At 44.8% G+C, this 25,661-nt stretch overlaps 4 protein-coding genes across 9 annotated transcripts in view; 3 read left to right on the top strand and 1 right to left on the bottom strand.

Moving 5' to 3' along the window:
- The window catches only part of Ir85a (Ionotropic receptor 85a), a 9,963-nt gene extending 704 nt beyond the window's left edge, over window positions 1–9,259 (bottom strand). The window contains exons 1-3 of one of the 3 annotated variants that reach the window (XM_017158615.3): window positions 9,107–9,259; window positions 1,954–2,343; window positions 342–1,505 (exon numbers count right to left, since the gene is read on the bottom strand). In XM_017158615.3, the coding sequence (XP_017014104.2) occupies window positions 342–1,505; window positions 1,954–2,201 (1,412 nt within the window). In that variant the 5' untranslated portion in view covers window positions 2,202–2,343; window positions 9,107–9,259. Of the gene's footprint in view, window positions 1–341; window positions 1,506–1,953; window positions 2,344–7,854; window positions 8,727–9,091 lie in introns of those variants that run through there. The other 2 variants (XR_011418994.1, XR_011418993.1) reach the window with 2 other exon arrangements.
- Pif1A (PFTAIRE-interacting factor 1A) overlaps window positions 1–22,091 on the top strand; it is a 26,633-nt gene extending 4,542 nt beyond the window's left edge. The window contains exons 4-12 of one of the 4 annotated variants that reach the window (XM_017158565.3): window positions 2,853–2,966; window positions 3,466–3,735; window positions 9,948–10,163; window positions 10,257–10,358; window positions 11,377–11,655; window positions 13,119–13,271; window positions 14,159–15,841; window positions 16,451–16,549; window positions 21,954–22,091. In XM_017158565.3, the coding sequence (XP_017014054.2) occupies window positions 2,853–2,966; window positions 3,466–3,735; window positions 9,948–10,163; window positions 10,257–10,358; window positions 11,377–11,655; window positions 13,119–13,271; window positions 14,159–15,841; window positions 16,451–16,549; window positions 21,954–21,968 (2,931 nt within the window). In that variant the 3' untranslated portion in view covers window positions 21,969–22,091. Of the gene's footprint in view, window positions 1–2,852; window positions 2,967–3,465; window positions 3,736–6,175; window positions 6,334–9,947; window positions 10,164–10,256; window positions 10,359–11,376; window positions 11,656–13,118; window positions 13,272–14,158; window positions 15,842–16,450; window positions 17,874–21,953 lie in introns of those variants that run through there. The other 3 variants (XM_070216611.1, XM_070216612.1, XM_017158589.3) reach the window with 3 other exon arrangements.
- On the top strand, window positions 18,374–19,217 carry LOC108068809 (uncharacterized). Its single transcript, XM_017158601.3, has 2 exons — window positions 18,374–19,029; window positions 19,094–19,217. Exon 1 carries the CDS (start codon window positions 18,448–18,450, stop codon window positions 18,985–18,987), a length of 540 nt encoding a protein of 179 aa, XP_017014090.2. The 5' UTR covers window positions 18,374–18,447; the 3' UTR covers window positions 18,988–19,029; window positions 19,094–19,217.
- On the top strand, window positions 19,837–25,661 carry LOC108068783 (uncharacterized). The gene is made up of 5 exons (XM_017158550.3): window positions 19,837–20,524; window positions 21,954–24,616; window positions 24,676–24,753; window positions 24,823–24,966; window positions 25,029–25,661. Exons 1-5 carry the CDS (start codon window positions 19,945–19,947, stop codon window positions 25,320–25,322), a joined length of 3,759 nt encoding a protein of 1,252 aa, XP_017014039.2. The 5' UTR covers window positions 19,837–19,944; the 3' UTR covers window positions 25,323–25,661.

Raw genomic sequence — 25,661 nt, 5'->3', positions numbered from 1 at the left:
TAAAAAAAACAAGTGATACGAGCACAGAATAAAATTGAGTGGGAGTGATAAAATTACTAAGCAAATTATTAAGGTGATTCGAAATTATTTTATATCTATTTATTTTATATTAAATCACTTGTTTTTCCTTATGAAAAAATCCAATGAAAAAAAGTGATCCAAGTTAACTGATTTTAAAAATTGACTTTCAAGTACAAGTTTGATTGGTTACAAATTTTGTTACAAAAACCTCAATGGAGTTTGGCCTAAATCTAATTATAACTTAATAAATAAAATTTGTAACTAATCAAATGTGGCTTTAAATATAGTATTATAATTTCCAATTATAATATTATACCTACCTAACATCGTTGTTCTTCATCATCTCGTACATCTGGGCATCGGGAACCTCCAGCATTTGTTCCCTTATCCTGGCCTCGTGCATGTGTCCCAGGGTCAGGAAGTGCTGGATGTGCTTTATGTGCCGCGGCCGGATGAGGATGCGGTACTGGGACCTTGCCAAGCTACCCAGCTGGTTAATATCCGGCAGATAAGGCTGGAACACCATCATGCTGGTCAGATTGCCCCTGAAGGCCGAGCAGATGAGCAGTCCGAAGTAGAGCCAGAAGATCAGGAACAATCGAAGCGAGTGATTCCGGGGAATGTGGGTCATGGGCATGGTTAAAGCTCCGGCGAAGAGTTGCATGGGCACTCCACCACCCACACCGTTCTGCAAAATATAGCAGAAAACATTGCCCACCAGCACAGAGGCCAGGATGAGGGCCCAAACCGAGGTGCCGAACGATCGGAATATATTCCAGAAAGTGGGCGCCGTCTTGGCCTTCGGGACAATCACACAGAGATCGTCGCGCATGTGGGAGACCGTATTCTCCGCCAGCTTCTTGAAGGTGTCCGGAACCAGGAAGCGAACATTCATGGCCATATCCACATACTCCTTGGCCACCTCAAAGAAACAGATGTCCGAGCTGAGATTGTGGTTGTTGTAGGAGTGCGGACGGGTTATCATCATGGTGGCGTTCAATCTCTCGGCTATATAGCCCGCTAGTAATCCATCTGTCCCCAGGATGATTCCCTGCCTCCAGAATATGGCCCTCACGTCATCCTTGTAGATGCACATCCTCAGCGGTTTCCTCTGCATATTCGGTATGGTTTTGGGAAAGAGCTGCTCCAGGGTGGGCACCCCCTTCGCGTCATTCTCCACCGGTATCAAATAGTTGTCCGTAAAGGGGTTGTACCGATAGGCATGCAGTCTATTATCGCGCCAGTAGAGGATCACTATGTTCAGGAGCCAGATCTTCCAGAATTGCCGGAAACTGGCCCGCATCCAGGCATCGGAAACGGTATCGGCATCTCTAACTAGCAGGAAAACATGCGATCGGTGCTTGGCAGCCGACTTCTTTCGGATGAGCGATAGTTCCAAAGGTTGCGATATGTTTGTTATAATCATCACCATGTACATGAGAATCCCATCGTCTTTGACCGCCTCCAGTGGTCCATTTTGATTTCTGCCAAGGAGTAATATATATCAGTTAAGTTAGTAATGCTGCAGACTAGAGCCCTGCATGAAGGGATTCAATGAATTATTTTGAATTTTTTGTTTTATATGAATGAATTAATTAGAATTGAATGAATTCGAATTTTGAGTTTAATAGAATTGAATGAATGAATGGCATGAATTCCGAAATAATTCAAACGACAATTTCTTTTGAAGAACAAAGGGCCTTTTTTTGTGAATAAATCTGTATGAATTTTATTTTTTAAGCAGTTGACATTGATTTGTTAAAAATTTCCCACTTTTTGTTCTCAAAAAAAAGCACAAAAAAATCTGGCAAAATAAAAAAATTCATTCAATTCAAAATGAATCAGAAAAACATTCAATTTATTTCACATAGAATTGAATTAAACAAATCAGAAATTTCATGGCATACTATGATAAAACAGACTTTAGCTTACCTCAAAGATATGTAGGAAATGTCGCACTTGGTCACCTCCCGCAGAATCTGGCCCGTGTGCTCGTGGGAGGTTTGGTTCTCGAAATACACGAAGAGCACCTTGATCCGAGCCCTGCAGAGGATCTCGCTCATCTTGACCATCAGGTGGGAGCTCTTCTTGCTGTTCAACGGAATGCGATTCTCACCTGCCTCGGCCAGGTGGGCCAGGATTACGAGGAGCAGGAGATGTCTTAGCCACTGGATGGACATTGCAATGCCAACTGTTTGAGGACAGCGAAGGCACCTTTGTTTTTATACCCTCAGCCAATTTCGATATGGCAATTTCGTTAATGCTTCCCATATCGGCGAAGGACGTTAAGCAAATATTGTGCCATATCTTTTGCACTTAATCCTGCGAAGGATATTTTAGTTTCGGCTTTAACTTTACACTTTCAAGTTTTGTATTTGAAAATATGTATTCTCAGGAATGGCTTATCTAATTTTTTACGCATCTACTAAGATTTCGAATTAACATACCTATTAAATTTGAATTTTAAACACTTTCTAATGCTCTAGAATATGCGATGAATTTTAAAGAGGGTAAACACCCGACCAAGTGAAAGCCTTTAGGAGTTATTAGCCATATTTTATTGGTTTATTCTCTTCTGTATACCTTATAAAGGGTATGGGGTTCTTCCACTGCGACCAGAACTTTTCTTTCCCGTTCTTTTTGTAGCATTTTTGTGTGTTTTTGTGTCTCGTTTGGTTAATGGATGTGCGACCTAATCGCAAAGTGCAAACTAACAGCATGGATTAACTTGCTTTTGGCCTCCACTCCCGCTGCCTGGAGTTCCCCCCAAAAGTTGGCCACACGCATATGTAGATACGTATATATCATACATATCCAACCATTTCTTGCAGATTATGGGGCAGGCTGATAGACTCAAGGCTGCCGATATGCGGCAATTGAAGAACGCGTACGAAAACCGATTGACTCACATACAGAAATCAGCCAAAATTGAAATAACACGTTTGGTAAGTTGTGCGTGTAGCGGCTGCTAACGGGTCACCAAAAGTTGGCCGAAAGGGAGTTGGAGAGGGGAGGGGGAGAGGGGTGAGCGGTACGGAACGGAACCCGGCGGCTCCGAAGCGGACGGGCAACTTTTCATACGACCATTGAAATTCATACATGCATTTTGAATTTGCACGGCAAGAAAACAGGTCATTTATAACTAGCGATCATAAAATCTGAATTATTTCGACTTTAGATTTAAGTTTAAAGGAAAGATTGTTTATAAATACATTTCATTAAATATTTACACAGTTGATTTAGGTATTTCCCTGAAACAATATAAACAATAGATGTTTAGACGATGGTAAGGTGTACCATAAATATTATTGTCTGAACACCTTCAAGTCTGTTTATCTAAATATTAATTTCAGTATTGTGTATACTATAGTTTCATATCTCTGAATCATTTAACCTTATAAAACTGTGCAGGGCCAACTAAAACTTCATATCATCTCCTTACAGCTAGAGGAAATAAAGACCAAAGAACGTAATATAGGACAACTGAGGAAGGACTTGCTGGCACTGCAGAGTCCCAATAAGCAGAGGAGGCAGAATGAAGCCAAAGTGCCAGCGACGACGAAACCCAAAACGAACCCCAACGAAACGAGCCAAAAGCCAAAGAAACCCACTACGAAGCCAACGGGAGAAACAAAAGCTAAAACCGAACCAGATACAGAAACAGATATTATAGTCGAGCAAAATCCCATACGCCAGGCTCAAGTTACACCTGAGGTGAGTCTGTGTTTCTTTTTATTTCTTTGGCTTTTTAAACTTTTTTTTACATTTTTTGGCGGAGGGGGCAGCACTTGAACTTGTCTGAGAGTCGGGTTAAAAGTTAAGAGCTCGGCCAGATACAGTATCTGTATCTTTGTATCTCGGGAGCTTAGAGTATACACATTCAGCTGCCGCCAGAGTATCTGTATCTCCATCTGCATCTGTATCTCCACCTGTGGTTATGCACTATTGGCATGATCTATGATATAATTTTGCGTTAGTTATGAGAATGGCAAAGACAACAATCGCCGCGTCGATAAGCGGTGGGCAAAAAAAAAGAGAAATACAGAAAAAAAGGTAATGAAAAACCTGCTGCGGCAGTTGCAGCGTTGCAGTTGCAGCAGCGCAAGTGTTGCAAGTGGATCGCTGGCAGCGGAGAGAGCGAGAGAGTAGAGCGGTGGGTTCCAAGCCGGTTTTTCGCACCACTCACTCACTCACTCACTTTCTCTCCCGCCGCTCGAGAGTGTACCGCTCGCATGAATGGCCGTTCAGTTCGGTTTTTAAGTTCGCAGCGGTCGCAGGTGTCTCAGTCTCGTTTCTCAGTCCGATTTCGAGTTCGAGTCCCCGCAAGATATAATAAAATCCTAATAAAAAAACCTACTACACCCAGTGGAGTGCACAAGTCAAATGGGTATAGGTATAGATCCGAGTGCATAATCAGGTGAAATTTGCGGCCCAGAATCGAGGGACTTTTGAAAAGAGACGCTAATGAAAAGCATATTACGGGGTGCATTGTCTGATTTTCTATGCCAAAAATGAAGGAACCAAATGCCACACATTGATGGATACATACCACAGCCGAAAACACAGAAAAACACAAACAATCGTTACTTTTGAATAGGAAAACCTATTCACAGTTTGTCTTTCTCTTTGGCATTGTTTAACGCACACACGAACCCATAATTTCACCGACTTTGCACTATAGTTTAGTGAAATATGCCAAAAACGATCGAAATTAATTGCCTTTCACACCCCTTTCGTCTCTCTGCCCCTCCGTCTCGTGATTTGTGGCCATATAGCTTCGTTACGTTCCAGTGATCGAATTCGATTTTACAGTTCATTAATCGCGCCTGCTCGTAATTGTTTTTATCGCTGCCAAAGTAGTCGAGAATTTGTTACGAAGATCCAAGATCCCGCGATCATTGGGCCATGACAGCTGGATTGGATAGGATGGGTGCGGATCGGATTAGCAATCGGAATCGGGGTTCCCATCTGGCCGATCTCTTTAATCCACGATCGGATGTCGGCCAGTGCGCCAGTTTCTAGCAGTCAGCACTCGTAGTAATTTGCATAGCAAAGTGCAGCAGCAATCGGGCAACGATGTCATCCAGCAACAAGAAATAAACGGCGGCATCAATAAATGCACGCAGAGAAAAGTGTGGCAAATCGAATCGAAATAGCACCTTCGTAAGGCTAACAACCCGGGAAAATCATAAAAGATGTGCGAACAAATAACTGGCTCCATAAAATATTTAATTAACTTTACGCCTTTTCAAAAGTGTGCAAGCGTCAAAAATAATTAGTCATACAAAAAATATTAAAATGTCTGCAAAATCAGCCAACAGTTAAAATCAACAGCATTTTTAAAGTATTTACACTTAAAATCTGCATACTAAAAGAAGTAATAACTAAGTAAAAATATAAAATTAAATACTACATCATAAGTAACCATCCGAATTTGTTCATTTTATATATTTGCTATAGCAATATACATATATAATAGTTCCTATAGGAACTATTAAAATAATTTTGTAATAGTTAAATCTGAGAGTTACTTATAAAGACTATATCATAAAATTATGACATTTTCACTTTATTAACACAAATTTGTAAACAAATAAGACATTTTATTACTATTTGAAGTATGCTGATCATTTCACTTTGCTGATTGATGTTTTCGCCCGTGTACAGCACTCTCCCCTAAGAGTTAAGACTCTTTGGGAAGGAAAAAGTGTGTGGTTGTGGGGAGTGTGTGTGCACCGCACACCACCAATTGGGGTCAGTGAAAAGCTTTTAAAATGTTAACGCTATTTTAAATACGATATGTTGCTACGAGTATGACTATGCCTCGGCGGCCTGCAAAAATGTAGTCATCCCCATCTTCCTATCGCCACAGCCACAGCCAAACGACAGTAAAAGCGAGGCGATGGTAAGGTAATGATGGTTGTGATGATGATGTTGCTAAAACAAGACGCCACTCGGGGACCGTCGACTGCGGACTGCGGACGCTTCCAATATGCAAAGTAATCACAACACAAAAAGTGTGCAGACAACAAATACAACCGACAAAAAATAAACGACATGAGAGAGAAAAAGGGGTGTGTGAAATGGAAATGTGAACCATATGCAAATCGCGAATCGTTTGCCCGAATGTGTCTATAAATTTCGATGTTTTAGTGAAATTACCACGGTGAAAACTATTTGCCATCAAAGAGACGAAAACTTGAAAATTGCGGTTAATTGTTTTTGCCGCACAAAATCCACACCTTCATATGTGGGAATAATGCATAAATACGCCTGACAATGGATTACTACTACAACCGGAGAGATGTCAAGGTAATTGACCACTGCCAAAGCCAGAGCAAACAGCCCTAAGTATTTTTAGTAGGTATAAGCCATTAAGAGATTCCTATTTCTGGTAGCACTTGTTACTCATTTCACGGGTATTGCTCATACGACGCGTACTCCATAGACAATTAGCTTGTTGTGAGCCAGCGATGGGAAATCTGATTTATGGGAATGGAATGGTGGGGCGTTTAGCATATAAAAGTGTCAGATTGGCGCCTAACTTCTAGATTATAACTCAAGAATTCGCAAGGCGAAGGTGTTCCATTTAAAAAAGGGAAAGCAATCCATTAAGACAGTAGTCACTTTTAAATCATAATTTGTTGTTTCCGCTTCTCCTCGGTTTATTTATATTCCTGAAATACTTTGATTTATTTATTTATTAAAATTTAATAAATATTTCCCATCGTTACAATATCTCAAGTAATAAAATCTGTTGTAAAACTTAATTTCATATTTTTTTAAACTTACGATCAATATAGCTTTGTAATTGATTTTTATTGGTCTAGCAAATCGCTTTCAAAACTAAAAAAAAACTTTATTTCGAAAGCTGGCACCAATCGATAAACACACTTATTAAATTAATATAATATAATGCGTAGTAAACAGCTTGAAAAGCGAAAACTGGAGCTTATCGGCCCCAATTTAATCCACTTTCAAAAACCATTAAAAGATCATCTTGGATGATTAACAATCAATCGGCGATATCAAAAGTTTTTGCTGCCTGACATTTCTGCCACACGGCGACTATAAAATGTTGCAAATTTTTGAGCACAAAGGGGCCATCATCAAAAACAGTTGAGGCCGCGACGGATGAATAATTACCTCTTTGTGGTATCTCAGATCGAAAGGGAAAGGCTTCGACTTTGACTTGGACTTGGGCGTCGGAAATCGGCTATCGCCACAGTTGGACTCCCCGGTTAATCCCCGGGTTCGTTGGGCATATCGATGCAAATTAACGGGCCGCAATGCATATATGTCAACAGAGCCTCGCAAGTCCATTCATTAGTTCAATTAGCTTATCCCATCGCACGGGAGTTGCGCTTGGCTGGCCCTCCTGATACCATACCCCATATACCATATACCATCTGCAATACAATATAATTCATTAGCGCATATAAACTTTCGCTTTCGCAAGATCAAATCAAAGCAGTGCCTTTGTGCAGAGCCAAACCTGAATTACAATGCCAAATGCAAATATAGGAGAAAAATATACCTACTAGTTGGTGCATACAGTTGGGGTCAAAATAATAGGTTTGAGAATTATTTAAAAATTTGTGGTATTGGAGAATACATTTTTTGAATTTGTAGAGCAAGGTTTTATGATTATAACACATCATTATAAAATGTTTCTCTCTTCAAAAGCCTATAATAAATATGAATATATTCAATAATTACTTTAAATTCAAGGACAACATATAATGAAAAATAATTCTTAAGCAAGTTAAATCCAATAGACTGATCAGCATTTAAGTGACTGATTGTTGATAGCTTAGATTGACCCCACAAGCAGGTCATTTACTTCCGGGGAAAGCATCTCGGGCGCTATTCTACTGACCCTGCCTGTTTGTAAGGCACCGGCGATGCCTTTTGATGGCTGCTGTTACACGTAATCGTCCACGGACCGGGGGAGTCGAACCCGGAACGTTGGAGCTCGGTATCGCTGCAGTGGCAGTTGCACCGATCGAAGTGAAACCTGTCTGCAGAAAGGAAAATCATTTCACACAATCACAATCACTTGGCCCGCGGCTTGTGCAAACAGACCGACAGCGAGACATAAACACACCCATGTGCATCCGAGTCTTAGTGTCTGAGTATCTGAGTATCTCCGTATCTCAGTTTCTGGGTATCTCCGCATCGTATATGGCTCAGCAGGTTGGGACTGCCGACAGATTTACAAACAATCCATCGAGCGTTTGAAATCGACCCGATGGCGCATCTCCGTCTCGCAACGTCGACGCTGCATTTAGCGCAATCTGCATATGGCATCAATAGATAGGCAGATAGAGCCATCAAAAAGTCCCCGAATGGATTCGAGTTAGGTGATATAAGTGCGGGGAATGGGGATTGGGTATTGAAACTGGGACTGGTACTGGTAATGGTACTGAAACTGTGGCCACTTGCTTAATCGCCCCGAGCACGTTGATCGAGTTCGTTAACCGGCCGTTATGCAAAAAGTTCTTTTGGAATCGATCCAAGAAATTACCATAACGGTTAGCTCAGTCTGGGTATCGGTCGGTGATCTCGGGGCCCGCTCTCCACGACAGCCGATAATTTCAATCGAAGACGTGCAGGCATGCGACACCAACGCCAGCAGCAATACTTCAGCAAAAGCAACTCCATTTTGGGCCCAGACCCTGGACTCTCATATACGTATCTCAGCACTGAGGAAAATATTATTAGGATCATGAAATAAATAGCTAATGCATTCTTAAAATGTAACTAAGAATAAAATACATATTTTCTAAATTTAAATGATAAATGGAAACGACATTTTGCGGATATTATTGTTTAAAAGATTTTAATTTTATAAATATAATCATTAAAATAATATGAAAATATTATTGTACATTAAATATTAAATCATAAGATAGCATTCTCATAGGTTTCTTTTAAAGTCTATAAATTCTCCCAAGCTCTATTAATTATTTTTCCCAGTGCGGTCAGTTGTGAAATGAAGCGATGTACGGTTGGTCATTGCACTGGCCGCACTGGGCTCTCTGGAAACCTTTTGGGTGTACGTCCACACCTTCATACCGTATACCTCGTTTCACAATTGATTAATGATTTCTCCGGCCCCAAACACACATGTCCAACGAGGCCCACAAATTAGCATAATGCTGCATTATGCGTATAATAACACTGCTATTATGGGTGTTATATAAAACATGAGATTGACATGAAAGTAAAACATAACTGGGCGTTGCTTGATTGGAAAGTGATTTGGCTTTTCGAACTGGGTTCGGTTCGTCTGCGATTGCTGGATTTTCGAGTTAGAGGCTAATTAGCTGACAGGGCAGATGGATGGCATCGTGACCATGAAAATCGTGATGAGAGCCCGCGATAAAGCGAAAACTTTGGTTTTTATGAATTCAATTGTGCGTGGAGTTTCGTGATTCACGACCAGGATCGATCGAAGGTGGATTGGTGGTCTTTGCTGCCTTGGCCCAGCTAATCCGACAATAAAACGCACCTTTCCTGCCCGTTTTGATCTCTCGACCGTGTCATTGAACCCACTTTGGGACCCACTGGTACCCATTGTCCGGATCAAAAGCAACCTGTACCTGTCCATAATAATGATTTGGCGCTTTTTAGCGAAAAGTGTGTCTGTCAGAAGAACCAGAAATCAAGTCATAACTGTTAACACACATGTAAAGAGCACACCGCAAAGCGGAGCGTTCTTTTCTTGGGGCCCCCGTCTTTATAAATAGTATACACACGGAGAACAGATAAAAAACAGATTCTTTTGTTAATTGCTTTGTCCATTCTGGGCCAGGTCGGCCGAAGAAAACGTGGGTAAACGCGAGTGATAGAGAGTGCTGCAATAAATGTATCTGTGGCACGACATTTTCTAATTTTTCACCCCGTTTTCCCATTTCCCGCAGATAACCCAACTCAAGAACATTGAGCTAATCAACAATACGAAAAATGCACATAAATCAGCGCTCGAGATGCGCACAACAATGAAGAGCAGTCAGCCGAATGGATTGGAAGATGCTCCTCCAACTCGCATGAGGGCCCCCGATGATGAGATGAGGGCCAGCACTTGGATGACGACGCTGCTCGGCAGCCACAGCCATCAGGCGGCAGTCAAGTCGAAGGTGAGTGAGTCACGGCTTAGAAATTCCACCGAACTCTGGCATTTTGAATAATCTCCCCCCTCTCTCTCTCTATCGATCTATGTGCCCCCCAAGGACCCCAATTCGGACACGGACTCGGCTCTGTCCTCGGCCCCGCCCTCTATTAGCCCGCAGCCGCCCTCCAGCGGATCCGACAGCGGCGTGATTTGGCAGACTGTAAGTAACTGGTCCCCGCCAGCAGGTAGACTTAAACTTTGAATTTGCAAATAACGCAAATCCATCGTATTTTAGGCATGAGAAGTTTGCTTTAAATCTAATGATTAATGGTAGTTTATGATCCGTGATTTATTAGTTATAGAAACTCTTCATTAGTACATCTCAGTTAATAGACCTTTGTTTTCTACTTAATTGCGTTTAAATTTATGCCTTTACATTTTATTGGTATAAGTCTATTTTCACTATAAATAAGACATTTTATGATTGCGATGTAGGAGGCTCTTTGTATAAAAGTAATAACTTGGTTTTAAAAGAATTTGTTATGCTTTTTAATGATAATTAAATTTGTAAATTAAACGTACATTAAAATAAAATAATTATTTAATTATATATGTTTTAGTTTTGTTTAATGAATATTAGATTAAATGTTCAATTTTTTATCGAGCCATTAATCGGAAAGAACAAAAAATGCATTACAAATATAATACAACTTTTAGTTACTTTAAAATATTTTTAAAAATTAAAAGGTTTTTCTAGAGACAGAAAAATTGTTATTCCAACAGACAAAAATAGAATTGACAGAAATGCAGAGGGTGTTCTGGATGATTTGTATAAAAGTAATTACTTGTTTTTTTTTAAAGAATTTGTTACGCTTTTTAATGATATTTAAATTTGTAATTTACATTCAAATTAAATTATTATTTAAATATATATATTTTTTTATTGATAATGAATATTAGATTACATTTTCCATTTTATATCGAGCTATTAATCAGAATGTGCAAAAAAGGCATTAAAAATAAAATACTATTTTAGTTCAGAATTACATTAAAATATTTTACAAAATTGAATGGTTATTCTAGAGATAGAAAAACTGTTATTCCGACAAACAAACAGGTGGTTGTAAAAATAGAATTGCCAGAATTGAAGAGGGTGTTCTGGATGATTTCCCAGCGATTCTAGATTAGTTTCCCTTGCGTATCGAGTGTCGACTGAATCCACCCCCGTTTTCTTGCAGCTGCAGGATCTGGACAAGCTGCAAAAGGAAGCGGAAATGTACCAGAAGGAGAACGAGCGCCTGCAGACGGAGGTGCAGCTGATGAAACAGGACCTGGACGCCGCGGAAAAGGCGGCGATGGGCAGCGGCAAGAAGCTGGCCCAGATCGGGGAGCTGATGCAGCGCATCCAGGAGCTGGAGGAGAAGCACTCGAGCTTCGAGGACGAGGCCAGCGAGCTGAGGGAGCAGAATGAACTCCTCGAGTTTCGCATACTCGAGCTGGAAGATGATAGCGATAAGGTAAGCGAACGGCACCCCGGAATGCGAATCACTCGAAAGCCTGTTTGTGAAACCACTCGAGCGAGTGACTCACTTGGCGGCTGTTTATGAATGAAAATGAATTGAGCCATTCATTCGAAGCCGACTCGAGTCCGCTGAGAGCTCAGAGCCAAGTTAGCGCCAAGTTGGCCAACTCAGTGTGCTAGAGTCTCTTTTAGTTTTGTTTGGCATCTAAGCCAGCACGGAAATTGTTTTGGTTTAACGGCAACAGCAATCTTTCTGTTTTCCAATTGCAATTGTTTCACTGGAGCAGCCGCAGTTGATGGCTAACTCATTAGTTTGCGTTATAAAATATTCAGGAATTGAAATCTGTGGTTAAACTTTCCAAATTGCTAGTGAGTCTGCGCCGCGGCTTTATGTCACTACTTCGATCTGTGATTTGCGATCTGTGATTTGTAACTTGTGACTTGTGATCACCGCCTACAATTTTACCACACACCGCTGACTTGGCTTCTTGGCCTTGTAGACGATTTGGCCTAAGAGTTGTTTTAGCCAAATCGGAGTCGAGCGCTTAAAACGCTGCTTATAAGGGTAGCGCCCTAAGTGGACGCCATCTACGAATCTTGTTATACTTATGAGTGTTTTGTCGTTACTCATAGACAACCAAATCCAGCCAAAGGCTTTGTTTGGCCCCACACCTTAGTGGTGCCCATTAAATGGAGCGATTGAAGGTATATTGAATGAGCAGAAAAGTGTAGGGATTTTTATTATCGGGTATTGCACTTAAAAACGTAAAAGTCTTAAAAAGGATTTATATGTGTTGTGTTGTTTTCTATCAAATATATAGATTTTGTGGTGATATCAAGGTGTTAAATACTTATAAAGAATATATTTTAAATAAGTTTTCCCTTTACTAAAAATACTTGTTTAAAACTATGTCTTCAAATAATTTATATTTATTATATGATTACGATTTTTCTGTGATTATACCAGGGGTTTTAAAAATGTATACAGAACTTAATTTGTTTAATTGCTTCTTAATTCAAAACTATTAATAGCTTTCTAGTTACCTATAAGATCTCTTATGTTTTCTTATCTCCACTTATACGTATGTAAAGTTAAAGTTATCTAGAAGGTATCTCCTCTTATCTTCAAGATTTTTAGTAGGTATCTCCAGTTCGATGCCCTCCATCCGTCAATCTTTTCTGCTGATTTTCAGTTTCGGTACGTTTAATTTCTAGAGCCGAACAGTTTCAGCTGGCAGTGAAGTCGTTCAGCTTGAAAATCCAATTCACTCGCCTAATTGCAATAACCAAAAGTAATTATTCGAGCAGCTAGCAAAGTGAAATTAGTCGTAGATCGGTTTGCACATGAGAGTGTGTCAGTGGCGGCAGCGGAGCATAAAGCCAGTGTTAATTTGCCTAAGTAACTGTTAAGTTAAGTAGCAGAATATATCTAAATCAATTCGCTTCGATCTAAACCAGATGGAGAGCACCTGCGAGGGCCACTGCCAGAGTCTGCAGGATCTGCTGGAGCAGTCTGCCCAGCAGCTGGAGGATCGGGACAAGCGCTGTCTGCAGCAATTGCTGCAGTGCGTCCAGCAACTCGATCTGGATGCCATGATGCCAAGCGATCAGGTATGTAAATTAAGTAGTATAATAATGAGTACACACAGAGAATTTTTCAAGAACGGTGCACTTAAATTGAGAACTTTCTACTCAAAATAAAACCAAGTACTCACTTTAAGTAAAACTACTCACTTTCAGTACAACTTTTTTTAATAAAATACCTTGGAGTTAACTCTTTTTAGAGATTATTTTCTCAAAAAAAGGGGACAAATAAGGGGGAAACAACATGGTTAAAGAATTATGTTTTTTTTTCAAAATTTGTCCACAAAATCAGTATTTCCTCTAATTCAGAGTACAAATACTTAATTTGAGAACGTCAGTCTTGTTGAAAAATGTTCTCTGTGTAGGTTGTTTGGTAGGCATGCAATAATTTAAATTAATAATTAAATGGTTGAATTATAAAGCTTAATCTAGAAAAACCTTCTAGCTCTAAGTTTCCAAGATGGCTTAACTATAAATCCCATCATTTTAGCATAGCTAGCCAATTTAATGTATTTTATTATTTTAAATTATTAATTAAATGGTCGAATTATGAAGCTTAATCCAGAAAAACCTTCAAGCTCTAAGTTTCCAAAATGGTTAACTATAAATCCTATCATTTTAGCATAGCTAGCCAATTTAATGTATTTTATTATTTTAAATTATTAATTAAATGGAAAAACCTTCAAGCTCTAAGTTTCCAACTATAAATCCCATAATTTTAGCATAGCTAGCCCATTTATGTTTGTCAGTTACTCTTAAAAAACAAAAGCAGAGAGTTTTGCGAGCATATACAAACCACATATTTATTGATAGCCAACATATTTCCCTTAGCTTTACTCGTTTTAACCGCCCTTATGCATATTTTGGACTAAGAAATCGCTAAAATTCAAGTTTTGTTTTATTTTTTCACACAGAGCCACCAGCGGAGGCACAACAACCCAACCCAAAGTCACAATCACAATCACAGGATCGTAGCCACTGTTCAGCCGTATAGCAACTGTGCCACGCCCACAGCCCCGCCCACGCCCAGCAAGAGGCACTGCAGCCAGGTGAGCAGCTCGTGGCAGAGCAGCAGCCTCAGCGAGAGCGGAGTGTTCGTGGAGTGCGATTTGCCGTCGAGCACCGTTGGCGGAGGCCATCCGCACCTGCAGTTCTACCAGGAGCGACTGGAGCAGCTGGAGGGCAAGCTGCTGATCTACGAGAGCAGCGGAGACGCCCAGGCGCGGCACTTGGCCCAGCGACTGCAGCGGGAACTGCAGCTGGAGAAGGATCTCAAGGAGCTGGGCGACCGGGTGGAGCTGCTGACCGAGCAGAACGCCCAGTTGGAGGAGGCCAAGTGCGAGTTCGAGGAGGCGGAGAACGACACGCGGCTCCATCTGCAGCGCAACGAGGTGGAACTGGAGATCCTGCGGCAGCGCAACGTGGAGTTGGAGTTCGGCAAGGAGGCACTGGGCGCCAAGTATCAGGACTGCCGGGCAGAGGTGCTGATCCTGCGGGAGGATCTTGCGGCAGCGGAGACGCAGCTGGAGCATCTGCAGACGGAGAGGAAGCAGGCGAGAAAAGAGCTGCAGGATCTAAGGAGATCGCTGCCCTTCCTGCTCATCTGTCGTCTATTCTCCTTGGCCAAAATGGGCAACGTATCCTCTTCCCCGGAGGCCAGTCCCCGTCTAACCTCGGGCTACACTTCTTCCTTGGGTCCCGACTCCCGAGCCAAGCTACAGACATCGGATTTCGGACTTGCCGATCCCGGCGAGGGTCGTGAGATCACCTACCTCAAGGAGGAGGTCAAGAGCCTGCGCGGCCAGCTGAAGGAGCTGAATGCCCGGCACTACGAGGCCATGGAGACGGCCGACTCGCACTGGGTGGACCTGGAGCAGCAGTACAAGGAGCGCGAGGAGGCGTACCGCTCGAAGGAGGCCAGTCTCAAGCAGAAGATAGCCCAGCTGCAGGACTGCCTGCGCGAGGATTCGCGGGCGGCCACCGAGAAGATCCAGCAGCTGGAGGAGGGCGAGCAGGCGCTGAAGACCTGCCTGGTGCGCATGACCAAGGAGCACCGCGATCTGCTCACCGAGAACCGAACGCTGCAGTGCAGCGTGGAGAGCGTGATGGCCAAGATGGAAATGGAGGCGGAGCACAAGATGCCCCTCACGGAGGCACTGGAAACGGAGAGACGCCGCAGTCAGGCTCTAATGGACGACCTGAGCTTTGCCAAGAAGGTGCAGCAGAACACCGAAGATCAGCTGAGACAGGAGACGGACGCACTGCGCAGCCAGATCTTCGACATCAAGAAGGAGTACCTGCACATCGAGGTGACCAACAGCGAGCTGAAGGAGGAGGTGGGCACGCTGGAGAACAAGATCCGGCAGATGGAGGGCCAGATGAAGGACTCGGAGGAGCGGGCGCGCTGCCTGGAGGACGAGCTGCGCACCAAGGACGAGCAGTGCCAGCTGATGGAGCGCAAGCTGGGCGTCATGCCCGAGGGCTACAGCCTGGCCGACGAGCTCTACGACAGTCCTGCGAAGCGGGCCAAGAAGGACGAGGTTCCGAATCTGCAGGCCGCCAGCCAGGGACTGGGCGTGGCACTACTCGAACTGGAGGTGGGTTAATATATATCAGTGCTGTCATTTTGTCCTTTTTCGGACAGATTTCAAATAATCTCCTGTCCGGAAATCTGTTTTTTTTTCAAAAACAAGGTTTTACATGTTAGTTTTGCTAGTCGTTGGTTTTGGTTGGGTTTTTATCATAAAAAATCAAATAACTTTTCGATTTTATCTTTTAAAGCTGGTTAAATGTAAACCTTTTGCTTATTATTTTTATACTATTTGATTTCAAGAATTTTTTACGACCTGCCAAAGTTCAAAAATTATGTTTTTTGCTAAAAAAAATTTGACTTTTCGTTTTAAGAAAAACTTTTAAAGGTTACAAAATAAAAAAAATCTCTTTTAAGGGGGCGGTTTTTTATACAGAAAAATAATTTTAAAAACGATCGATTAAGCAATGAAGAAATTTAAATTAGTAATAAATTTAACCTATTAACAAAAACACAAAAATATTGAAGAAGTAACTTTTGTCCTCTCTTTTGCCCTTTTTTATTTTTTTTCCTCGTTTTTTTTTTGGTTGATCTGTCCGGTTTTTTAAGCTGATTGATAGCAGCACAGTTAGTTATTTTACAAATTAATCCCTAATACATATCCCTAACATTCCAGGGTCGCGACTTCGATCTGCCCCTCCACAAGGACTTCCAGGCGATCGCCTGCAGCGTGAAGCATCTGGCGGACACCCTCCTCTCACAGAGTCCGTCCGAGGTGAGTCTAGTTACCAGCCATCCGGTGGTCAAGTCAGATGGCTTGGCCAAGGCCCAGGATGCCTCATCGATTAGAATAAGTGGGGCAGGACTGTCGACGGTGACCAGTGTGGAGAGTCAGGTGAATCAAGCTAGTCAAGAAGGTCAGGGAAGTCAGGAAGGTGGTCCAATTATTCAGGAAAGTGAAGCAAGTGAGCCCATTAGCAAGAAAACTAGTTACCTAAGTGTCCAGGCATCCTCATCGCGACCCAGGGGCTTTAAGGTGGGCAGATCCCGCCAAAAAGGAAGGCGATCCCGTGGAGGAGCCGATAGCCATACTGATCTTAAGCAACAGACCATAAGTAAAGCACCAGAGGAGCAAGAGAAGAAAATCAGCGAGGTGCCCTCCTGCATGAGGCAGCTCAGTAAGGAACCCGAGAGGAAAAGCAAAAAGCGGACAAAGGAGGAGGAGCATCCCCATCGTCGCCAGCGCTCCATGTTGCGGCGTTTCATCTTCCGACGCATCTACCGTGCCCGCATGCGCAGTGGCCTGGGGAATAAATCTCTGGGATTACCACTCCAGCAGAGCCTCTCCAGCAACAGTTTCCACTCGTTGTTCTCGGTTCAGACAGCTCACTCTTCGCGATCGGGCGTTTCACTGTGCTCCCTGCATGCCGAGGTCATTAATCTCGATTGGGAATCACTGGCCAGCGTGTCCTTTGTGCAAACGGAGGAGCTTAAGAGTTTGGAGGAAGCGATTCAAGCCACTCCTGATTGCGCTGAGCAGGAAGTCCAGGTGCAGCCGGAAACCGTAGAGTGCGGAACACAGGCGGATGTGGGCGTGGAGCAGCGGCTGCTCCTGATGCCCCTGAGAACCAGGTGCTTCGTGGATCTCCTCCAGGGTGCAGTGGACGGGTACTTCGATCTGTCCGCCTTTCGCACTCGCCTTCTTCACTTGTGGGAGGACGGGGAGGATTTCCGGGAGCACCTAGAATTCCTGCAGGACATGTGGACGGAGAAGAATCAGCAGGAGTCGCTGGAGAGCTACGAGGGATTCGTGGCAGCTCTCGGCTGTGTCCAGAGTCTAAAGCAGGCCCTCAAGCCGGCAACTTCGGCGCTTCTGGATCAGATCGAACAGAGGATCCATGCCAGACTGGTGCTCTATCACAATCAGAAGATGGAGTCGGAGTTCTGCTGCACGGTGTACATTCCCGTAGAGCGGAGCAACTCTTTGATGCTCAGGGGTCCCAGATGAGTCAATTTCGATACTCCAATACTCCATACATAAATGTAAATTACCAAGTCTATCAGGGCTGTCAAATAATAGATCATTAGATTAAACATGAGATTTGACTGTATCAGTTAATGGGAAGTAGAGCCCTATATTGGGGTTCGAAATGCATAAGCTGATTACTAAATTGGATAATTGGTAATTCAATTCTTTTTTAACCTGAATCAAACATTTTCATGCCTTTTACGTTTGGGTACAATTACAACCACCAAAAAAAAAAATTAACCAATATAATTGCCAAACAGTCCCCAACCACAAAAATTGTGAATTCTACAAATCAAATAGTTACTTTCACAACAACCAATACACACACTTGGCAAAGACACACCTACTTAATTGGTAAAATTGGCAATTTTCTGTGGTTGTGGACTTTTTGACAATTTTTTATCAAGTTTTTGTGTGCAGTTGAAATGAATTTGGTAGTATTTTTCAACTATTTATGCTGTAGCGGATGTCCAAAAATGATAACATACAATTTGTATTTTTAATGAAAATCAGATAAATTGAAAATGTAAGGTTTCTCCATTTGTTTGGCATCAATAAGGCCTTGAGATTAGTTTCCCCATCCAGAACCATTTGTTATATCGGTAGAATCAGATCGTTTCGAAATTTTGTATTGGTTGAGCATTATGATGGCCGAGAATGAGGACATGGACACCTTCCACGACTGCCGGAGTGACGACGAGGAGACCGAGACTCCGGAAATGGCAGTGGGTGGTGGCGACGAGGTGATCTGCAAGCAGGCGGCCCGCTTCGACGATCCCGTGCAGATTCGGGCCGTCCTGGAGCGGGCTGCCACTGCCACCCAGCGTCTCTTGAGGTGCTATGGAGGCACCGATTGCGTGCCCATGCGTCCCTCGATGACCCGCTTCTATCCGGCAACCCTGGAGGTCAGTGCCCGTCTTCACACGGACGACAAGTGTCCCTGCCCGAAGGACAGACAGTGCAAGCTAATTGGCGACCCGGTGACCCTGAGGCTTCCCATCGAACTGAATCCAGAGAGCGGCCAGGTCAAGGTCAACATCTTTCAGCCAAAGTCAATTGGAACCTTCTGCGGCTGCAGTGCACCCGCAAGTCAAAACAAATCCAAGAACAGGAGGTCCAGTGTGAGATGGTGCAGCCATGAGAACGTCTATGCCGAAATCCAGGAACCTAATCAAAGCACATGAATACCATAGTTGGCTGACTATCCATCTTTTAATATCCGCAAAGTAATTGATTTTCGTCCAAATTTATTCAATAGGTAATTTGTATGTTTTTTATTTGTGGTAGTAGATAAGGATTTTTACATAGCTTTTATCAGTCAGTAATGGAAAGGGTTAAAAATGGTATAATTGAATACGAGCATCCCCGCAGCTACGGAATTTAATTATAAGAAAGCCACTAACCGCAAATCCCGAGGCGTATTTTTGACCAAAAAAATAAAAGTCAACTTTTATTTATGACTTTTATAATAAAAGTCTAAAAATAACTTATTTTTTATTCTTTTACTAGAAAATCATTAAATAACTTTTATTTGGTTATCGAAAACTTTAGTCTCTATTGTTGGAATTTTAAAGGTTGCTAATTGTACTTATACACAGTAATTCTTCAACATAATGAGATAGCGAATTCTTCAGACCAAGAGGAACCACTAATGACCATGGTCACAATTTTATTAGTGCCATTCATGACTTCTTTAACGTAACGAGATCGCAAATTCTTCAGACCAGGAACCGCGATTTCTTTATTCCTATTGGTAAAAAAATAACTGTTATTCTCTGACTTTTAATTTAAAAATTTAACAGTTACTTCATGACCAATTTCAAATAAGCTAAACAAATGTAGGTCACTGCGGATATGAAAAAACCGCATTAAATTGGTTAAGTGATTTTTTTCTCAGGTTTTTAGTGCTATCCTAAACGTATGATGTTTTTGATAACAAATAATAAAATAATAAAATAAAATAGTTTGATAGTTGGTTGTGAAATCATAGGAGTTACGAAGTAACCCCCTCTCTTCTGTCACTTTTTCGACCCCTTTAGAATCAGTATTTTAGACACAATCGAGCAGGCAACACACACTTGAAAATTTAATGTGAGTTCAGAGCTTGATTCGGGGAAAACAGTTCTAGCAGTTCGAGCGTCATGGACGAGGAACTCGCCAATCCGCCGGTTGATCCGAGCATAGAACCGAGTGACTATTCGCGGGGTCGCTTCGTCAGCCGGAGCACCATCACATTGACGCGCGGCATGGACTCCACCCGACTGCTCTACATGGGCGACAACTTCCAGCAGACGCGCAGCGACCAGGACATCTTCTTCGACTGCCAGGGTCCGGCGGAGGACTCGCCGAAGGAGGGACGCAGTGCCGCCAGTCGCTGCAAGCTGGACGACCCGGCGGCGATAAGAGAGGCATTAGAAAGGGCCGCCAACGCCACCCAGATGCTGCTCAAGAATTTCGACAAGGCAGGCGGTTGGAATCAACCCTGTGCCGTCACCCTGGAGCTCACAGCGCGACTGGTGGACCCAAAGAAGGGTCGTGCCGGCTGTCCGCTGCACGGGAAGCCCGTCACCGTCCAGATGCCACTGGAGTTCAATCCGCAGAGTGGCAGGGGGCTCACCTGCCAGCAAAAGCATCCGCCGCCGCGCAAGGAGTCCATCTGCCAGTGCCGCTCCCACCACCAGGCGATGCGTCCTGCATCCCGGGCGCCCAAGGCCAACTCAGGTAAATCCGCCAGCGAACAGCAGTTCCCTTCGTGTTGTGAGTCGCGCCAGGTGACCGAAGGGTCCAATTCCTTGGGTTCCACCTACATGGGCAGCTGTGGGGACTCCACCTCGCGGTATAATCCCTGCACTCGGGCCACCTGTGGCCACTGGTACGACGTGGAGGCGCGGGAGGTGATCTCCATTTGCTACCTGCCTGTACCCATCCCGCAACCCCTCGAACCTGAGCCACTTTTTGTGCCGCTGGAGGAGCCACCGGTTGAGGAACCCGAGGAGAAGGAGGAGCCAGTGGAGCACTTGATGGTCTATGCCCCAGAACCAGAGCCGGAGTACCGGAGCACCGAGTCCGGGGAGTCCGAGGAGATCGAGTCCAGCGAGGAGGAGGCGGAGGAGCCGATGGCACCGCCGCCGGAACAGCCGCCGGGCAAGAAATACTACCTGGCGCTGCCCCAAAACAAGGAGTTCTCCAACTGCTCGCCCTGCCGCTTCGATCCCAGTCCCATCATGGACGAGGACGGCAATGTCTTCTGTCCCGGCAACTGCGGCTGCTGCATGTGTCCGTGGAAGAAGCGCTCGATGGCCCAGAACCAGGAGCACATCAATGTGAAGGTCTGCCGCTGCGTCCAGCGCGGCACCATCTTCACCAAGTTCGAGGATCGGGAGGTCTGCAGCCAGACCTCCTACTTCGACTTTTGTCCGTGCCGCGAGAAGGCGGAGGCCAAGTTCCTCGAGTTGTACCACGTCGAAATGTATTCCCGGCCGGACATCACGCGGGGCCGCCAGATCCAATTGACGGAGATCAAGGAGCTGCTCGTCCCCATAAGCCATCCAGCCGAATAAAATTGTGTTTGCCCATCGAATCGAATTATGTTCTAGCCGGGGAATCGACCGGAAACGGTTTTCGGTAGCGGTTCGGTAGCGGTTAAGAGCCCTCATCTTTTGAAGCCTTAACCGCATTTATAGAGTAAGCGTAACGTAAGCTTTCTTGATTAAATGACCATGATAATGTCATTAATAAGATTTAAGGAACTTTGGAATTATAGTACATTTTTAAATTTCTATATCTGTTTATTTGGAAGATCCATAGATCTATCGTTTTAAGATAGAAATGTGAGAAGATTAAGGGCATTAAGACATTATTTTTGGTAATTGACCCAAGCTGAATTATCTTACTTGAGCGGCTAAGGCTTCAAGTTTCCGAAATATACGGAATATATTCGGTAGATTGGTGATGATTCCAATATAAAAGTTAAGCAAGCAAGAACAAATGTTTGCAAGTATTAAAATGAACAACTATCGTAATTAAGTCGATATAAAATGGGTTATGGTATGGGTTTATAGGGAACATTTTAACTATTCTTCTTTTAATTATTAATATGTCTTTATACAAAACTTTAATCTCACGGTTCTCGCACTATTCTCACCCCCAGAATGCCCGGCTCTGATGTACGTGCAGCATGAGCGACATTCCGACAGCGACCCCAACTCCCGCCACCAACAGACCGAGCAATCCTACCTGAAAGATCACTGGAAGCCGTCGAAGACCCCACAGTCCGAGCCATCCGAGTGCGAGGATCCGCATGCCAAGCCCTCGCAGACGGAGGCCTCCTATTTGCGGGAACACCACACGCCCAAGAACCCGCAGTCCCAGCCGCAATCGGAAGTCCCATTGGAGGAGGTTGGTCCTTCTTGCTCCTGCAAGGACAAGCGATCCAAGTCAGCCGATCCACCGGCGGTGAAGAACCCACCTACATGTACCTGCCACACGGAGACCCTTCCCTGTGGAATGGGCAAGCCAGCCGTCCAGAAGAAGCCCTGCTCCGTGAGAACCTCGTTGTCCGAAAGGAGTGGTCAGGCTTCCTCGTTCAAGAGTGCTCTAACCGCTTGCACCAAGGAGCTCATCGATCACTCCTGCACCTGTGGCTCCTCCCAACCACCCTACTGGGCGGGGCAAAGCAACGTGGTTAGCGGACAATCCATGGATCCCAGTCACTCCAAGGCCAGCGAGCCCTACTTTATGAGCAACTTCACCATCGCTCCCCTGGGGGAACCGGGCAAACCCAAGAGCAAGCACTCGCGATCCAAGAGTTTGGCCAGTCTGCCCGATAAGTCGAGTCGCCCGAATCAGAGCGGGGTGACTTGGTTGTCCGCCCTAAAGGATCCGGACACCGAAGGCTGTCCCAGCAATGCCACCCAGACCAACCAGGATCAATCAATGTCTTCCTTTCCTCCCAGCCAGACTAACTATCGCAGCATGACAACCAAATCAAGTGCTTCCCGGTCGAGGAACCCGTACAGTCAACCCTCCTTTGGGTTGGACGTAGACACCTCGGCCACCACACGATCGCAGTCGATAGTGGGCAAGATCACCTGTCTGTGCGGCTCGGAGCAGCAGCCTAACTTTGTGGCTAAGCTGACTCATCAGGATTGCTTAGAATGTGCTGGGGAGAGCAGAATCCAGCCATGCGCCTCCACCAGGATACAGCATCCATCGGGATTCTCACAGTTTGAGGATTGCCAGGAGCCCGGTGCCTCTTTCCGTTCCAGGAAAGTCAGCATGAAGGATCACGAAGGAGAGTTCTGCGACTGTGATGATTCGGACAAGTCCTCTGACCTGTCCGATCCCATCCAGACCAGTCTCCACACGCACCGCAGTCTCTCGGGCGGCAGTTGCCTCTGCAATGACGATGAGCCTCCTGGCCAGGATCCCTCGAAATCAGAGTGCGTCAGCAAGGAGTGCCAGTGCTATCTGAAAGATGATCTACCAGAAATGCAGAGTGCCCAGGAGGGCACAGGCTTCCAGACACCCGAGGATCTCTGCGGGAATAAGAGCATGGCCTGCTGCACTCGCAAACAGCGCATCATGCAGTTGATGGAGAAGCTTACCTCCTCCGGATGCGATTGCGGCGAATCTCGCGCCTGTCTGATCCAACAGCTTTTCCGGGAAATGACTTTACTGCTGAGATCGGAGAAAGAGGATGCAGTGGCCCCGGCTGACGAGCCAAGTCCACCTTGTCTGCACTTCGATGAGTGCTGTGCGGCCCAACATGACGGCAAAAATGAGGAGGAACCCGGGGAGAAGCCCATGTCCAAGAGACAGATCCAACGAGTCGAGTGCTTCCATCAGCTGGAGGAATACCTCCGCAAGTGCTACCTTCCGCCGCCAGAACCGGAGATCCCAGAGACGGATATCTACGCCTTCGAACTGGATCCAGACTTTCCACCAGACGAAGAACCCCAAAAACCTTGCAATGAGTCAGGGAAAATGCCACCTTGCCAGGAGAAATACTTTAATCTTGGCAATCCCTTGACCTGTTCAGGTGATGGCCTAGATGGCGATTTTTTCCGTGACTGCGAGGAAGTTGAGGAGGAGGAGCACAAGTGCGACTGCAAAGAGGAGTGCCAAACCACCGAGCCGCAGGATCTTTGCCAGTCGCTGAGAGCCTTCATCGACAAGGAACTGCAGGAAATTCTAGAGGCGGAGAAACAAAAGGAGGGCAACGAACTGGAACCGCAAAAAACACCGAGTATAATACTAAAGGAAATCTGTGAGGGATCCGCGACCAAAGTGCCCAGCGAAAGAGAGGAGAAAACCGATCCCGTTGAGTGTCCATTTGCCGGCATGGTTTCCTGTCCTCGGAAGGACTGGGCGTCCTATCCCTACAACTTTGATCCCTGTGCGCAGAAGGACCCAGGTCCCAAGGCTCCACGTACCGGTTTGCTACCCGATGGACCCCTGCCACCCAGTGTGAGGAATCTCTGCGAGCAGCTGCTCCGCAAGGCGCTCAAGGATTGTGGGCTATGTGGTGGCGATGAGACAACTCTGCACTCCTGCGAGGAGGAAGAGGCCGTCGAATGCCCGCCCGAATGCGATCCATGCAAGGAAGACGGTCCTTTGGAGGAATGCCCAGATGAATGTCCACAGGAATGCCCCGACGAAGGCGAGGAGGAGGAGTGCCTGGCGTGCCTGACCAAGGAGGCGCCCGAACAGGGATGCCTCTGCTGCCACTGCCGCGCCCTCATCTGCGACGAGGAGTGCAAGACGGTCTCCAAAACCCTGCGCTCGGCCATGTGCGATCCACTCTGCGAAATGGTAAAGTAACTCTTCAAATATATTTCTTCTCTGGTCTTAATAAAATTCCTTTTTCCCAGAAATACTTTATAGACTCGATGATCATAGATCTGCACGCCATGGACTGTGTGCTGGGCAACAAGCAGGCAAAGCCCAAGGTAATAATAATAACACTATTCAGGGTATATGGTATCTTAACAGGTAAATATATTTATCATATTCCCCAGAACATTAGGGCAAATGATGCAACCAATAGGACAGGACCTGGGGATAGTTTCCCGGCTACGATTTCATGCGTCACCAGTCTGGGTTGCACCGCTCTCTACGTCAGATGGAAAGTGGAGGACTGTCGCGCCATAGCAGGATTCGAGGTTGGGAATCCAACATCCAAAACTTAAGGAAACATTTTCAAAAACCCTTATATATTTTCCAGATTTACGTGGATGGGCATTTGACCAACAGATTCTACAGTTTTCGCCACGAGGCCGGAGTGATAACCAACGTGGATGTGACCAATCCCCACCAGATTGTGCTGCGTGCCCAGGCGGTGGGTCAGGACTTTCCCGGCGAGGATGGGGGCAGGGGGAAGCCCCAGGAATGCGGCTGCCGGGCGGTGGCACTTTCCCATCCGGAACTGTCGGCCGGAGCTGAGAGGCCGTGGATGCCCAGTGTCTTCTATTACGATCCCAACCAATTGCCGCCGGACGGAGGCGGCCAAAAGTGCTAGTCAAGAATCACATATATACATATATCGAATATCGTCTGATATCAATATCATCACCGTTATCGGAACAAAGGAGCCCAGCGCTCCCTCACGTTTTAGCTTGTACATATAGCGTATTTATATGTAGTGTTTGTTAAGAGTTGTTTTTCGCGAAGGATTCAAATTATCCGTATGTAGTGCTTTACATAGTGCCTTAACTCGTAATACTAGCTCTTAAGCGGAGATCAATGCATTGTAAAGGAATTGAAAGCAGATCAAACCATTCAGATGGCACGTGTTAGTTGACAAAAACCAAAATCACTTTGAATAAATGAATCTCATTGTTAGAGATGCAAAAAGTTA

Source organism: Drosophila takahashii, chromosome 3R (genome assembly GCF_030179915.1).
Source record: "Drosophila takahashii strain IR98-3 E-12201 chromosome 3R, DtakHiC1v2, whole genome shotgun sequence".
NCBI lineage: Eukaryota > Metazoa > Arthropoda > Insecta > Diptera > Drosophilidae > Drosophila > Drosophila takahashii.
The sequence above is the reverse complement of the archived record's forward strand: the minus strand, read 5'-3'. Positions and strand labels throughout refer to the sequence as shown.

Bases quoted from the DNA above. Each gene is read 5' to 3' on its own strand.
- LOC108068809 (XM_017158601.3), top strand. From the start codon at position 18,448: ATGATGGCCGAGAATGAGGACATGGACACCTTCCACGACTGCCGGAGT.
- LOC108068783 (XM_017158550.3), top strand. From the start codon at position 19,945: ATGGACGAGGAACTCGCCAATCCGCCGGTTGATCCGAGCATAGAACCG. The intron at 24,617-24,675 runs GTAAAGTAACTC...CCTTTTTCCCAG, and splicing joins GCGATCCACTCTGCGAAATG to AAATACTTTATAGACTCGAT. The intron at 24,754-24,822 runs GTAATAATAATA...CATATTCCCCAG, and splicing joins ACAAGCAGGCAAAGCCCAAG to AACATTAGGGCAAATGATGC.